Raw genomic sequence first — 17,249 nt, 5'->3', positions numbered from 1 at the left:
TAGGAAGGGGAAGGAAACTGCAGGGGATAGGCACATTAGAAATGCGGAGCTTATTCAAGGAAAAGCTACTGTGTGTCCTAGATACGTATGTACCTATCAGGCAGGGAGGAAGCTGTAGAGCACGGGAGCCGTGGTTTACGAAGGAAGTAGAATCTCTGGTCAAGAGAAAGAAGAAGGCTTATGTTAGGATGAGATGTGAAGGCTCAGTTAGGGCACTTGAAGGTTACAAGGTAGCCAGGAAAGACCTAAAGAGAGAGCTCAGAAGAGCCAGGAGGAGACATGAGAAGTTGTTGGTGGATAGAATCAGGGTAAACCCTAAGGGTTTCTATAGGTATTTAAGGAATAAAAGAATGATAAGAGTAAGATAGTAGTGGGAAGTTGTGTGTGGAGTCAGAGGAGATAGGGAAAGCACTAAATGAATATTTTTCGACAGCATTCACTCTAGAAAATGACAATGTTGTTGAGGAGAATACTGAGATACAGGCTACTAGACTAGGTGTGACTGAGGTTCACAAGGAAGAGGTATTAGAAATCCTGCAGAGTGTGAAAATAGATAAGTCCCCTGGGCCGGATGGGATTTATCCTATGATTCTCTGGGAAGCCAGGGAGGAGATTGCCGAGTCTTTGGCATTGATCTTTAAATCGTCATTGCCTACAGGAATAGTGCCAGAAGACTGGAGGATATCAAATGTTCCCCAATTCAAGAAGGGGAGTAGAGACAATCCTGGTAATTATAGACCAGTGAGCCTTACTTCAGTTGTTGGTAAAGTATTGGAAAAGGTTATAAGAGATAGGATTTATAATCATCTAGAAAAGAATAATTTGATTAGGGATAGTCAGCATGGTTTTGTGAAGGGTAGGTTATGCCTCACAAACCTTATCAAGTTCTTTGAAAAGGTTACCAAACAGGTAGATGAGAGTAAACCGGTTGATGTGGTGTATATGGATTTTAGCAAGACGTTCGATAAGGTTCCCCACAGTAGACTATTGTACAAAATGAGGAGGAATGGGATTGTGGGAGATATAGCAGTTTGGATCAGTAATTGGCTTGCAGAAAGAAGACAGAGGGTGATGGTTGATGGGAAATGTTCATCCTGGAGACCAGTTACAGTGATGTACCGCAAGGGTTGGTTTTGGGTCCACTGCTGTTCATCATTTTTATAAACGACCTGCATGAGGGCTTAGAAGGGTGGGTTAGTAAATATGCAGAGGACACTAAGATCAATGGAATTGTGGATAGTAACAAAGGATGTTGTAGGTTACAGAGAGACATAGATACGCTTCAGAGCTGAGCTGAGAGGTGGCAAATGGAGTTTAATGCGGACAAGTGTGAGGTGATTCACTTTGGTCGGAGTAACCGGAATGCAAAGTACTGGGCTAATGGTAAGATTTTTGGTAGTGTAGATGAGCAGAGAGATAGCGGTGTCCAGGTATACAGATACTTGAAAGTTGCCACCCAGGTTGACAGGGTTGTTAAGAAGGCATACAGTGTTTTAGCTTTTATTAATAGAGGGATCGATTTCCAGAACCATGAGGTTATGCTACAGCTGTACAAAACTCTGGTGCGGCCGCACTTGGAGTATTGTGTACAGTTCTGGTCAGCGCATTATACGAAGGATGTGGAAGCTTTGGAAAGGGTGCAGAGGAGATTTACTAGGATGTTGCCTGGTATGGAGGGAAGGTCTTACGAGGAAAGGCTGAGGAACTTGAGGCTGTTTTCGTTGGAGAGAAGAAGGTTGAGAGGTGACTTAATAGAGACATATAAGATAATTAGAGGGTTAGATAGGGTGGACAGGGAGAGCCTTTTTCCAAGAATGGTGACGACGAGCACGAGGGGCCATAGCTTCAAATTGAGGAGTTATAGATATAGGACAGATGTCAGAGGTAGTTTCTTTACTCAGAGAGTAGTAAGGGTATGGAATGCTTTGCCTGCAGTGGTAGTAGATTCGCCAACTTTAAGTACATTTAAGTCGTCATTGGACAGGCATATGGACGTACATGGAATAGTGTAGGTTAGATGGGCTTCAGATTGGTATGACAGGTCAGCGCAACATCGAGGGCTAAAAGGCCTGTACTGCGCTGTAATGTTCTATGTTCTATGTTCTAAACCTTTACATTGTCTGCCTGATGGAATAGGGTGGAAGACAGTATAACCAGGATAGGAGGATTTTTGATTATGATGACTGCTTTCCTGAGGAAGCGGGATGTATAGGTGGAGTCAATGATTTGCCTGATGATGGCTATATTCACGACACTCTGTAGTTTTTTGCAGTCTTTGGAAAAGCTATTGCCATCCCACACTGTGATGCATCCGGATAGGATGCTTTCTATGTTGCTCCTATAAAAATTGGTAAGAATTTTTGTGAGCATGTTGAATTTCCTTAGCCTCCTGAGGGAGTAGAGATGTTGTTGTGTTGGTTTTACCATCGCAATGAAGTGAGTGGAGCAGTTCAGGTTGTTGATGATCATCACTCCCAGGAATGTGACACTCTCAATCATCTCCACCTCTGCACCATTGATGCAGATGGGGCAGGCCTCCACTCTGCTTCCTGAAGTCAATGACTAGCTCCTTCATTTTGCTGAGATTGATGGAGAGATTGCTGTCTTTACAACGTGTCGCTCAGCACTCAGTCTCTTTCCTGTACTCTGTCTTTTGTATTCTGTCTGTATTATCTGAAAAGTAAGTAGATGGGATTACAGGGAAAAGGTAAGGGAGTGACACGTAGTAAATTTCTCTTATGGATAGGCCAAGTTGTCTCTGTCTGTGATTCAGTTAATTACCAGAGTAGTATAAGAAATGGTAGGCTTCCTGAAAACTGATGAGATGAATGTCTCGTCGGCATTCTAGAAAAACACTGTGACCCTTTCACTTCTGCCTATATCGTAACATTTGCAATTTGTGCAATTGAATGGCAGATTTCCTGAGTCTAGAGAGTTTTGGAACATTTGGATAAATTCCCTCATCTGTTTCTATTACTGCTCTAGAGAGTCAATCATCAAATCCTGGAAATTTGTCTGCCTGAAGCTCCCTTATTTTCATTATCGCCATTTTATTTTATTTAAATTGCATCCATTAAGATCGTCCTGGTTTCCTGAGCATTTTGCTATTTAGTCCTCTTCCTCGACTGTGATAATGCAACAGGGTACTTTGTGAACGTAACAGCTGTTTCATTATTATTTATTGTCATCTGACTTGTATTTAGATTCTTAATGGGGTCATATTCCCTTTTATCATAGTCTTGTTTATAATATATCTATGAAACATTTTACTCTTGGATCTGATACCTTTGCAAGTTTATTCTTTCTTAGATTTGCTTTTTGTATGCCTTATTACTTGCCTTTGTGTCTCTATGTTGATTTATATAGCTTTCTGACTGCTTTGAATTCCCATATCAATGAACTTTAGTATATCTTCCTTTTTGTAACAAAGAATTTGTATTTATCATGCACCTTCAAAATATTAAAAGGTCTCAAAGCATTTCACAGGGACGTTATAAAGCAAAAATTTGACACCAAACCACATAACACAGTATAAGGGCAAATGGTTTTATCAAATACAGAAGGAATTAATAAAGGAAGGAAGAGAGGCAGAAAGATTTATGGTGGGCATTCCTGAGCTGAGGGCCAACATGGTTGAAAATATAATCACTGATGGAAGAACAATTAAAAAAGGATTTACAAATGTTCCAGAATTAGATGATCATAAACACCTTTGAAAGTTGTGAGGCAGGAGGAAATCATAGAAATAGAGAGGATAAAGACTGGAAGGAATTTTTTTTGTAGGATATGTGTGTTACAGTTTGAACCAGCATTTAATGTCTGTCCCTAGTTACCTGAGAAAGTATGATGAACAGCCTCTTGAACCAACACAGTCCATGTGCTGTAGATAGCCTCACAATGCTGTTAGGGCATCATTTTAAAAACAATGATAAGAATCTTCAAAACAAAAGGCATTGCTTAATGGGAGCACAGATGTGATGGGTGAATGGAGATTTAGGCAGCAAAATTTAGGATATTCGGAAGTTTATGAAAGCTGATCACCAATGCGTGGGGATAATCCAGTCTGCAGGTAGCAAAGGTTTTCAATGATAGTTTAGCTGAGGTGGGAGCGACTAGGTTGTCTTACTGATGGTGCCGATATGTGGTCAGAAGCTCACCTTGGGTAAAATATAGCATTGAGGTTGCACATTGCCTGGTCCAGCCTCAGACATCTGCAAGGGATATAAGTATGAGATTTTTACTGGTCCCTGGTGGCAGGAAAGGTGAAGGGATCTCAGTGCATTTGATTTCTCCTTTCCAGTGCTATCCCATTTCCAATCAGGTTCGTTTAACCCCTTTTTTGATAGTACTAGCAAACCACCCACAAGAACATTTTCCCTGGTGCTGCCGAATTGCAACCCATCCATCTGTCTGGATTCTACCTCACTTAGAATCATCCCAAAGTCGTCATCACTTATTTTAAAAATTTATACTGAGCATTATGTTGTTACTTAACCATGATTAACTACACAAGTTTGCCTTTGTGGGATTACTAACAGAAATAAAATGCCTCAGTTGCATTTGTCACTCTGTTTAGCAAGGTCTTTAACGACTGACAAAGATTTACCCAGTACAATCAGCAAGTTATCTCCAGCAAACCAAACCATGATTTTACAACTGGGAGAAAGGTTCTATGTTCTGAGCTATGGATACGTGAAATATGGTTTAATTTATCATTGTTATGAGAGCATTATACCCATTTATGTCATTCAATATCATGTTCTGTAAAGGTCAAACTGCTATGCACATGCAGCTTAGCCTCAGGCTCTGATAATCAGAATGCTTTGAATAATTCCTGCACACCCAGGATTTGTGCAATCTACCTGATGTGTAAGTACTTGAAAATCAAACTTAGTTTGAGCCATGAACCTTTTTGTCATCTGAAATTATTTCCATGTTTGTCCTAACTTCTAACAGTGTTCTAATATGTTTCATGGCTTGCTATGATAGGCAAGATTTTCAGTGCACTGTGATACTGAAATTAGTTGCTATCAGATCTATGTGTGAATCTTTGGTCCTCCTGATCAGCATTTCCCTTGTGAAACCTTCCAAGGGCAGGATTGTATTCATGTTCTTTATAGCTCCATTCATTTTGATTTGCTTAAAAGGTATTAAAAAATTATTTTACGGCTACCAGGATAAAAATTAATATAACTTGGCTTTACACTGATAATGCTAGCGGAGAGCATTTAAATGACAAAAAAAGATAATCGTTTTCATTAACGAGAATAAAAAATGCTGAAATTGAAATATGTTACTGGCAAACAGCCAGTTTTCTATAGTGCATTGGAATAGCATGATCTTAATCGAAAAATCATCCTTTTTGTCCTTTTCTTTCAGGGAACTTCCTCTGCTAGCAAGTCAAGGGTCTGGTCTGCCAAAGCTCGTATGTATAACAGCATGCATTATAAGGACCATTATTATTACACTGCATGACAGATATTTAATATAGGAACAAATCTGGCTGACATTTAGAGCTTCCTCTGTGGGGTTATTTCTCTGATTTTATTTGTCCTGATACTGACAGCGGGCGTTCATATTTACAGAGAAATCAATATTAATTCAAAATTTTTCTCTATTTGGCAACCGGTTCTTTTCAATTGCTGTCCCATTCTATTCCTCTCGGGAGAGAAATGGACTTCAAACTCCCCCATGGCTTCCATTGCCAAAGCTGCTTGTTGGCTCAAGAATTGAAATGTACTGTCTGTCTCCATTGGAATGACCGACCAAGGTTTGGGTTCATTATTTTGTCTATTAATTCAGAATGAGAAAAGGCTATCATACACGTTGATCCAAAGACTGATTGAACACCCACATACCAAAGATTACTTCCCTCAGCCTTTAAGAACAGCAACGAAACAGAGACCTGCAGCCTATTCAAGGATCTTTTGGCAAAAAGAATTCTCTGACCTTCACTAACAAACAAGCAAATCCAGAGACATACATTAAAGAGGAATGATTCATCCTTTCCTATCCATATGCTGTTGTCATATTTTATAACTTCGTGAAGAATGATAAAGAATTGTCTTTCACATTAATGGATAGATGGCACTGTTGTAGCTGTACAGGAACGGGTCGAGTATGTTTTGGCGACGCCCTTTTGGCGCTGATCAGTTGGCCCCGCCTGTTTTGGCTCTAAACTGTTTTGGTGCTCATTACTTTGGCGCTGAGCTGTTTTGGCACCAATTCAGAATTTTAAAAAAGTCTTGTTTGGTTAAAGACGAGAGGATGACTAACGACCCGATGTAATTTTCTCAACTAGCAAGAGTTGATAGTCAAAGCTGTAATGACCCACTGAAGATTCAAATCTCATTTTGTAATCATTTTCTCATTTAACAAGTGTTAATAGTCATCTACTGCCTTGATGATACTTAAGCCCTTCTGTCTTCACATTGGAAAGCTGTAATACAATTTTCTTTCTATTTTCTTGTAGAACTCATGCCAGAAATGGCTGAAAACATTCTAAGCAAGAGAGACAAACCAAAATTTTCACACAATGGTTATCTGTATGTGTTTGATAAGTGTAGCAAAATGTAGACATTCATTTTTATAATGAATAGGTTAAAAATAATGAATAAAAAATGAATTAGATTTATTTCTTACAAGGCAATAAAAACAAATTTCTTACAGGCTCTACAAGACTTTTTTAAAATTCTGAATTGGCGCCAAAACAGCTCAGTGCCAAAGTAATGAGCGCCAAAATAATGGGAGCCAAAACGGCGGGGCCAAATGGTCGGTGCCAAAAGGGCGGTGCCAAATAGTCCCATTCCGTACAGGAACAGCTTGGCTAAGGGTACGGCAGATTCTGGAGCATACATCTGCAGTACTATTGCTGGAATGTTGTCAAGGCTTTGCAGTGTCCAGTATCTTCATCTCTTCCTTGATGTCATATGGAGTGAATCAAATTGGCTGAAGACTGGAATCTGTGATGTTAGGGACTTCCAGAGGAGGCCAAGATGGATCATCTGGTCAGCACTTCTGCATGACAATTGCTGTAGATGCTTAAGGCTTATCTTCCACACTGAGGTGCTGGACTCCAAAATCATTAAGGATGGGAATATTTATGGAGCCACCTCCTTCAGTGAGTTGTTGACATGTGGTGAGATGGGCTGCCCTTGATGCTAAGGCCATATTTGCCACAATGTAGCATCAGGAGCCCCAGAAAAACTGGAGTCAATGGGATTTGAGGAGGAAACCTGCAGGTTAAACTCATACCTTGCACAAAGGTTACGGTTGTTGGGAGCTCTGACTCATCAGCTGCGCGGAAAAGTTTGTGAAATGTGGTAATCAGCAGGAGATTTCTTTGGCCATGTTTGACCTGATGCTATGAAACATCATGGTGCCCAGAATCATTGTTGAGGACATCCAGAGCAACTCCCTCCTGACTGCATGGCACTGTGCCCCTGCTTCTGCTGGGTTTGTCCTACTGATGAACAGAACATACACATGGATAGTGATGATGGTTCTAGGAAACTCTGCGTGTACAATTAATGTGACTATGTTAGGCTGTGGTTTGAAACGTCTGAGACACTCTTTTAATTTTGGCACTAGCCCCAGTTGTCCATCCATGTGGAGGATTTTGCAGAGACGACTGGGCTCAATTGGCCATTATTATTTCCAGTATCACAGTAGACAACAAGAGGACTTTCTGGCTTTATTTCATCTTTGAAGCATTTCAGTAGTTTGATAAAATCAAATGGGCTGTTAAATCATCTCAGAGGACAAATAACAGTTAACCACATTGCTTTGTGTCTGGAGTCATATGTGAGTAGACCAGGCAAAGATGGCAGATTTCCTTTCCTAAAGGGCATTAATGAACTAGATGAGTTTTTACAATAATTGGCAATGGTTTTGTAGTCATTCCGTCTTGGAACCCTCCAACCACATGGCATTCATGTGGATTTCACCAATTTCCTCATTTCTCCTCCCCCCACCTTATCCCATTTCCAATCTTCCAACTCGGCATTGTCCGTTTGACCTATCCTACCTGTCCATCTTCCTTCCCACCTATCTATTCCACCCACCTCTCCAACCTATCACCACATGATTACCCCCACCTCCGTCTACCTATCGCACTCTCAGCTACCTTCTCCCCAGCTCCAAACCCCGCTCCCATTTCTCTCACCACCCCCTTGGCTAACAGCCTCATTCCTGATGAAGGGCATTTGCCCAAAACGTTGACTCACCTGCTCCTCGGATGCTGTGCTTTTCCAGCACCACACTCCCGACGCAGAATACATTATCTGCTCTTGCACCCCTCAGTAATCCCTCCAAATGGTGTTCAAATTGAAGGAATATAGTTAAGTGAGGGGGTCGGCAATAGGTGATAGTCAGCATGAAGTTTCTCTATCCATATATGACTTGATGCCTTGAGTGTTCATGGGGATTTAAAGTCAATGTTGAAGACTCCCAGGTCACTATCTCCTGGTTTATGTCACCGTTCTGCCACCTCTGCTGGGTCTGTTTTGCCAGTGGGAAGAGATAGAATTGGAGGAGTCTGGAACATTGGTTCTAAGCAATGATTTGGTGATTGTGACTATGTCAAGTTGCTACTTGACTTTCAAGTGTGTAGACAGGTCAAGAAGCGATTATGCCCAAAACGGCATTTCTCCTGCTCCTCCAAAGCTGCCTGACCTCCTGTGCTTTTCCAGCACCACACTCTCGACTCTGATCTCCAGCATCTGCAGTCCTCAGTTTCTACTGCTACTTGACTTTCCTGTGCCACAGCCTCTCTCTACTCGGAGACAGTCCCCAGATGTCAGTGAAGAGAGCTTTGCAGGCTCAACTGGGCTGGATATTTATTTGTCATTTCCAATACTTAAACTGATGCCAAGCAGTCCATCTGGTTTTATTCCTTCTGACTTTCTGTATCACTTTCGTAAAGCTGAGTGACTTGCTGGGCCATTTCAGTGGGCACTTAAGGGTCAACCATGTAGATCAGACTTGGAAAGGATGACAGATTTCCTTCCCTGACAGGCACCAATGAACCCAATGGGTTTTTAAAGACAACCCAGTAGTTTCCTGGTCGCCGATACTGAGGATAACTTTTTATTCCATATTCGTTGATTTCTTCTGAATTTAACTTCTGCCAGCTGTCATTCTCCTGGCATCAGCTGAATATGGGTCAAAATAAGCCAGATTGGCAAGTGGGTAGTCGACTATTGAGTTCCTCATTTTCATACACAGATCTTACATCAGATCTGAGCCCTAAATGGCTCTCTCATTGCTCATGCCAATAATGTGGACTGTGACCTTCCAGCTCAGAATGTGACTGCAGGCTGATCACTATATGGAATGCATTGCTAACTCTTCAACCCCGTATAAGCAGTACAACACCATTACATTTCTAGATCTAAGTCATCATAGAGAAACAAGAGTTAAGCATACTTTTAAAAATCTCCACAACTAACTGAAACATGCAGAGTCCATAAACCCACCGAACTGCAGCTTTTCTCCAGCTCTCCCTGGTATAGATTTTACATATCCATTTGTACTTTCTCTGATCCATCATGCAGGACCTCCATTGTATTGCCATACGCTACGTTGAGTAATTTTCAAGACCACATCTTACTTCAGTTATTTATTTCAACCATTGTGTGGTAATCATAGACCAATATAAACTCTACTAAATAAAAGCAAATTACTGCGGATGCTGGAATCTAAAACCAAAAGAGAAAATGCTGGAAAATCTCAGCAGGTCTGGCAGCATCTATAAGGAGAGAAAAGAGCTGACGTTCCGAGTCTAACTGACCCTTTGTCAAAGCTGAACTCTACTGTTTGATCTCTACAATCATCACATCACTGTATAGAATGAATAGGAATCTGGGCCAACATTTGTTTTCACTTGTTCAAAATTGAACAGTGACTGTGCATTCAATCTGTGACCTTCAGCATCAAGAACATCAGCTTGGAAGCAAATAACTACAGTGTTCTCATTAGTGTATTTTGAAAAAAATTTAATTAATGGATTATAAATGGAGGACAAAGGAATGTCATTAAAACATTGCATATTGTCAGCAAATATTATCTTTAGTAATTCCTAGGCTGCTGTTACTGGCCTAGAAATAGGTTGGTGCCAGTACAGTTGGGCACAGAGTACATCATATATTGGGCCTCAGGCCTTGTAGCGATGAACTCCTCTGCTCCCTTTCCAAGGATGTACATGTCTCTGGAATATAACCACATAAATATCCCAGTGCTGCTTCAAAGACTTCCTTTTTTTGAGTGACCTAGAAGTTCATCATCTGCAGTCAGCAAAATAGGGCTTGAAGAGCAAGCTGACAGAGCCTGCCTGCCCACTGCTGTGAGAAAGTGAGGACTGCAGATGTTGGAGATCAGAGCTGAAAATGCGTTGCTGGAAAAGTGCAGCAGGTCAGGCAGCATCCAAGGAGCAGGAGAATCGGCGTTTCGGGCATGAGCCCTTCTACAGGAATACAAATTTTGTTTGTCTGAACGTAGTCCAGAGTCCGTGCGGGGTCAGTCGGTTCCGTAGGCAGGCGCTGAGGAAGGAGATGTGGCTGTGGTAACGAGTCTGTTTGAGAACGTGGCTGAAGAGCTTCTGGGCAGAGGAGATGACCTGGGGGGTGCAGTGAGAGAGGGATTCACTGAAATCCTTGTAGAGGGAGGAAGAGAGCTTCTTCAAGGAAGGCATCCTTGTAAGAGGATTCTCAGTAGGTTAAAATCTTCTAGGAGAAAGTGAGGACTGCAGATGTTGGAGTTCAGAGCTGAAAATGTGTTGTTGGAAAAGCACTGCAGGTCAGGCAGCATCCAAGGAGCAGGAGAATCGACGTATCGGGCATGGGGCTCATGCCCAAAACGTTGATTCTCCTGCTCCTTGGATGCTGCCTGACCTGCTGCCCACTGCTGTCTCTGCCTCCAGCACCGACTGCTGCTTAAATCCGACTTAGCTATACTGGAGTCGCCCTGAGGTGTGATGGAGGAACATGTGCTAGTCTCGTAATGATGTTTCCTGGGAGTGTACCACCTATTCCGAGCACTGCTCAGCTCCTCTGCCACTTTTGAAGGGTCTGTCGGAGATAAAAGACATGAATTAAAACTGACATATGGAAGAGGTTCAAAGTGACATTGGGCAGATGGTGACATTTCAGATATATGTCCGCAGTTCAGCACAAGTGACTTATCTGCCAAATGGCAATGTGATATCTTATTCTGTCACCATGCCTGTATGGGACCCCCCTTCCCTCTATCACCTATGCCCTTTGATTGTACCATCTTGCCAATTTCCAATGCCATCTCTTTGAATTGGTTAGAACTGTAGGACCAGCCCCAGCCCTTGTCTTTCCCTATAGTTATGAGCTTTCTTCTGCAATGGAATAAAGCAGACAGCTGTTATGAGAAGTGGAACGCATGGAGATGATGAGTTGTAGAGAGTGACTGGAAGAGATGAGTGCAAGGTGGCTCAAGATAATGTTGTTTGTAAATATTGGGCATTCAGATGGGATACTTGAGAGAGAGAAATAGGTGGAAGAGTAAGGTATGTTGTTATGAGGAGTGTGTGACATGTGACTCCAGATTCACAGCTATGCAGTTGACTCTCAACTGTCTCTCACATGGCATAGCAAGCCTGTCAGTTGTATCAATCACTACAAAGTCTTAACAAAAAAAAAGGAAACCTGATGGACCACCTGGCATTGACCGGGGCACCAGAAAGGATGAAAGAAACAGCCCTGTCAACCTTACAAATTCCTCCTTAATCACACTGGGGGCTAGTGACAAAATGAAAAGAGCTGTCTCACGGATGAATCAAGCAACAGTCTGATATAATTATAGTCACAGAAACATACCTTACAGACATTGTCCCAGCCACCACCATTGCCATCCTGGATTTGTCTTGTTCCCAGCAGAGGTGGCAGCATAGTGGTTTATAATGGGATGGAATTGCCCTGGGGAGTCCTCAACATTGACTACCCATCCAATGGCTTCACGTTAAACATGAGCTCCTCAGGGTAGTGTCCTAGGTCTAACCATTTTCAGCTGCTTCATCAATGATCTTCCCTCCATCATAAGGTCAAAAGTGGGGTTACTTGCCAATGATTGCACAATGTTCAGCACTATTTGCAACTCCTCAGATTATAATGTACCATCCTCCCAAGGCTGATGAATCAGTACTCCTCCATGTTGAACAACGCTTGGAAGAAGCACTGAGAATAACAAATGCACAAAATGTACTCTGGGTAGGAGATTTCAATCTCTATCAGCAAGAGTGGTTCAGTGGCAACACTACTGGTTGGGTCTTAAAGGACATAGCTGTGAGACTGAGTCTGCATCCAGTTGGTGAGGAAACCAACAAGAGGAAAGCCCATACTTGGCCTTATCCTTACCAATCTGTGGCTGCAGATGCATCAGTCAATAATGATATTGGTAATAGTGACCACTGCACAGTCCTTGTGGAGATGAAGCCCCATTGTAGCTTTGAGAATACCCTCCATCATGTTATGTGGCATTGTCAACATGTTAAATTGGATCTAGCAACTCAAGACTAGGCATCCATGAGGCACTGTGGGCCATCAACAGCAGCAGAATTGTACTCCAGCACAATCTGCAACCTCATGGCCTGGCAAATCCTCCACTTAACCACTATCATCAATCAGGATCAACCGTGGTTCAATGCAGAATGCAGGTGGACAAGCCAGGAGCAGCACCAGGCATAACTAAAATGAGGTGTCAATTTAGTGAAACTACAAAACAGGACCACTTGCGTACCACATAGCGTAAAGCAGTAAGTGATAGACAGAGCTAAATGATCCCACAACCAACGGATCAGATCTAAACTCTGCAGTTCTGCCATATCCAGTCATAAATGGTGATGGAAAATTAAACAACTTACTGAAGGAGGAGGGTCCATAAATAAGCCCATCCTCAATGATGGAAGCGTACAACACATCAGTGCAAAAATAAGGCTGACGCATGCACAGCAATCTTCAGCCAGAAGTACCAAATGGATGATCCATCATGGCCTTATCTAGTGGCTTCCTCACAACAGATGCCAGTCTTCAGTCAATTCTATTCACTCCCACGTGATGTCAAGAAACGGTTGGAGGCACTGGATACTGCAAAGGCAATGGGCCCTGACAACATTCCAGCAAGACTACAAAAGGTTTGTGCTCTAGAACTTGCAGTTGCCAACCAAGCTCTTTCAGCACATTTACAATCCTGGCATCTCCCCAACAATGCAGAGAATTGCCCTGTACATAAAAAGCAGGACAAATCCAAACAAGCCAATTACCACCCCATCAGCCTTCTCTCCATAAAAGATCATCAGGAAAATGATGGAAGGTCTCATCAACAGTGCTATCAAGCAGCACCCACTCACCATTAACCTGCTCACTAACACACACTCTGGGTTCTGTCAGGGCCACTGAACTCCTGACCTCAGGACAGTCTTTGCTCAAACATGGACGAAAGAGTAGAATTCCAGGGGTGAGGTGAGAGTGACAACCCTTGGCCTCGAGGCTGCATTCAATCGAGTGTGGGATCAAAACTGGAATCAATGGGTATCAGGGGCACACTCTCCAGTCATTGGAATCATACCTGGCACCTAGGAAAAAGGCGGTGGTTGTTACAGGTCAGTCATCTAAGCTCCAGGACCTCTTTGCAGGAGCTCCTCAGAGTAGTGTCCTAGGTCCAACCTTTTCAGCTGCTTCATCAATAATCTTCCCTCCATCATAACGTCAAAAGTGGCGATGCGTACCAATGATTGCACAATGTTGAGCATTTTGTTTTAGATGATTACTTACAGTGTGTAAACAGGCCCTTTGACCCTCTGAAGAGCAATCTACCCAGATCCATTCCCCTACATTTACTTCTACACCTAACACTACGAGCAATTTAGCATGGCCAATTCACCTAACCTGCACATTTTTGGACTGTGGGAGGAAACCAGAGCACCCGGAGGAAATCCACGCAGACACGAGGAGAATGTGCAAACTCCACACAGACAGTTGCCTGAGGCGGGAATTGAACCCGGGTCTCTGGCACTGTGAGGCAGCAGTGCCAACCACTGTGCCACTGTGCCGCCCCTAAAAAAAATTATTTGCATCTCCTCAGATACTGAAGTAGTCCATGTTCAAATGCAACATGATCTTGACAATGTCAGGCTTGGGCTGACAAGTAGCAAGTAACATTTGGGCCACAAAAATACCAGGCAATGACTATCTCCAATAAGAGACAATCTAACCATTGCCCCTTGACATTCAATGGTGTTACCATCGGTGGAATCCCCACTATCAACATCCTAGTGGCTACAAAAATAGGTCAGAAGCTATGAATACTGAAGTGACTGACTCAGTACTGATTCACATCCTGACTCCTCAAAGCCTGTCCACCATATACAAAGCACAAGTCAGGATGAAATATTCCCCACTTGCCTGGATGGGGGAAGCTCCAACAACACTCAAGAAGCTTGACACCATTCAGGACAAAATGCTCCAGTTGATTGGCACCATATTCACAAGCATCCACTCTATCCACCACTGATGTTCAGTAGTAGAAATGTGTCCCATCAATGAGATGTACTGCAGAAATTCACTAAAGACAGAACCTTCCAAACTCAGAGCCATTTTCTTGTAGAAGGACAGAAGATATATGAAGGACCAACATCTGAAAGCTTCCCTTGAAGCCATTCATCATCCTGATTAGGAAATATCTCATCATTCCTTTTTTGTTGTTGGGTCAAAATCCTGAAATTCCCTCTCTCAGGGCATTGTGGGTCAACTTACAGAAGGTCAACTGCAGTGGTTCAAAATGGCAGCTCACCACCACCCCCCTCAAGGGCAACTAAGGATGGAAAATAAATGCTGGACAGCGAGTGATGGCCACATGAGTGAATACAAAAAAAAGGCAAGACGATAGAAACCTGAAATATAAACGTTTTTGAATAATGATCTTTCTAGTGCTGATGAGATACCATCATTCTGAAACTCTAACTGCTTTTCTCTTTCCACAGATGCTACCTTATCTCCTGAGTATTTGAAAATGAATATTTTCAACAGTTGCTGTTTTCGCAAAACTAAAATAGTCCTGTACATGAAACGAAATGGGCAGCAAAATGTAAAAGCTTTAGAGCGTTACATTCTCAATGATCCAGATATTGATTGTTTCTTACACAGTTTTTTGAATTCACTCATGGGGTGTGGGCATCACTGACTGGCCAGAATTTATTGCCCATCCTTAGTTCCCATGAAGAAGATGGCGGTGAGCTGCTTTTTTTAAACTACTGCAGTCTGCATTCTGTAGTTTACACAATGTCCTGAGGGAGGCAATTCCAGGATTTTCATGCAGTGACACTGAAGGGGTGATGATATATATACAAGTCAGGATGGAAAGTATCTTGGTGGGGAATGTACAGCTAGTGGTGTTCCCACATATCTGCTGCTCTTTTCCTTCTAGATGGAATTGGTCTGGGATTTGAAAGATGCTCCCTTTGATAAATTTCTGAAGTACATCTTGTGAATAATACACACTGCTGCTACTGAGCATTGATGATTGAGGGAATGGATCTTTGTAGATGTGGGGCCAATCACATGATTTGTCCTGGATGTGTTGAGTGTTATTGGAGCTGCTCCCATCTAGGCAGGTGAGGGGTTTTCCATTGCACCCTTGACTTCTGCCTTGTAGATGGTGGACAGGCTTTGGGGAGTTAGGAGGTGCATTACTCATCACAGTATTCTTAGCCTCTGACTTATTTTGTAGCCACTGTGTTTATATGGTAAGTCCAGTTGAGTTTGTGGTCAGTAATGACCCCAGGTTGTGGATAGTGGGAGATTCAGTGATGGCAACACCATTAAATGTCAAGGAGCAGTGGTTGGATTATCTCTTTTCAGTGATGGTCATAGCCTGGCATTGTGTGGCACAAATGTTACTTGCCACTTTTCATCCCAGGCCTGGATATTGTCCAGGTCTTGTTGCATTTGAATATAGTCTGATTCAATATCTGAGGAGTTAGTAATTAACACAAATTTTGGAATCTGTGTACAAGTCTCTTCAACTTTTTTTGTGTATCTTGCAGTGTCTGCAACAGAGCAACAGGAGGGAGACATGGATGACTGGGTCTGGGTGGTGTCCGTTCCTCCAGTGAGTCGTTAATAGAGAATTTAAGTTTCCATTTACATCCGCGGAATATACCCATCCTACCTAAATGTTCACAGTTTAACTGAACAGTTTACGTTCTGCCATTTTATTAGTCATTGGTTTATTATGCTAACCGCAGTGAATGCTGAGGGAGTATTTCTTTTAGCGCCAATAATATCATGAACATTTCTGATGACAATTATGGCTCCCTCTGAGGGCTAAAGTAAATATCCTCATCAAGTTAGAAAACTTTTCTTCAACATATTGTAGGATAAACCTGCTTTATTGTGTGTACCAGATTGAATTCTAATTCATCTACCAAGTACTGCTTCCTGAACTCTGGGGTACTTTCTGTACAAACTCTTTATTTCCAGCTTAGAAGGTATCCTTCCTGTCTGGTAAAATGCCTTCTCACTTCCAGTTCTTGCTACATAATCATGGGACACTAATATCGTCATTGCATCATTATACATCATCATCATTTCTTCACACTACTGATGTCTCAGTATTTGGCAAACTCCTTCGCAATTTCCATATTGAGTTTTTTTATGTCTTGTGCTATTTTTTTTCCCATATCTTTAAAATAATTGAGATAGGGAACAATTTGAAGAATCTCTTTTGATTGGTTCAAATTAAGGGACCAACAATGAAAGCTGAAAGTATTCACATTCCCATCTTGCCCTTGGGACACCATTGAAACTTAATGTACATTAAAGCTGAAAGTTTATTTGAGCATTAATGTGATTTCTCTCTCAGCGAACTTCAAGTACAGCATTTATTGCATTGCATTCCCACACGTACAATATTTACATGGGTTCAAACTTATTTACTTCAAATGGATAACAGCTGCACAAAATATTACACAAAGGACTGTTGTGGAATTCATTAAGGATTCACAAGTGATATTGCCAGTTGCAGTTTCTATCCTGATTGGCAGTTCCTGGGTTGGTTTCATACATTGAAGTCCCTGTAGTTTGTCATGACAGTGATAAAAGAGGGATGACTGATTTTCAAATTCCATCATCTGATTTTAATACTTGGGACTCCATAGACTAAAATGTTTTTTTTACATATAAATGGAAAAACATTGACTTAAAATGACCTCAGCAAGCAGCTAACCA

At 42.0% G+C, this 17,249-nt stretch overlaps 1 protein-coding gene across 1 annotated transcript in view; it reads left to right on the top strand.

Moving 5' to 3' along the window:
• Positions 1–17,249, top strand: part of LOC132817597 (uncharacterized) — a 173,952-nt gene that overhangs the window by 53,696 nt on the left and 103,007 nt on the right. Inside the window, exons 3-4 of the mRNA XM_060828101.1 lie at positions 5,380–5,425; positions 16,067–16,131. Of these exons, the coding sequence (XP_060684084.1) occupies positions 16,096–16,131 (36 nt within the window). The 5' untranslated portion in view covers positions 5,380–5,425; positions 16,067–16,095. The remainder of the gene's footprint in view (positions 1–5,379; positions 5,426–16,066; positions 16,132–17,249) is intronic.

Source organism: Hemiscyllium ocellatum, chromosome 7 (assembly GCF_020745735.1).
Source record: "Hemiscyllium ocellatum isolate sHemOce1 chromosome 7, sHemOce1.pat.X.cur, whole genome shotgun sequence".
Classification (NCBI taxonomy): Eukaryota; Metazoa; Chordata; class Chondrichthyes; order Orectolobiformes; family Hemiscylliidae; genus Hemiscyllium; species Hemiscyllium ocellatum.
The sequence above is the reverse complement of the archived record's forward strand: the minus strand, read 5'-3'. Positions and strand labels throughout refer to the sequence as shown.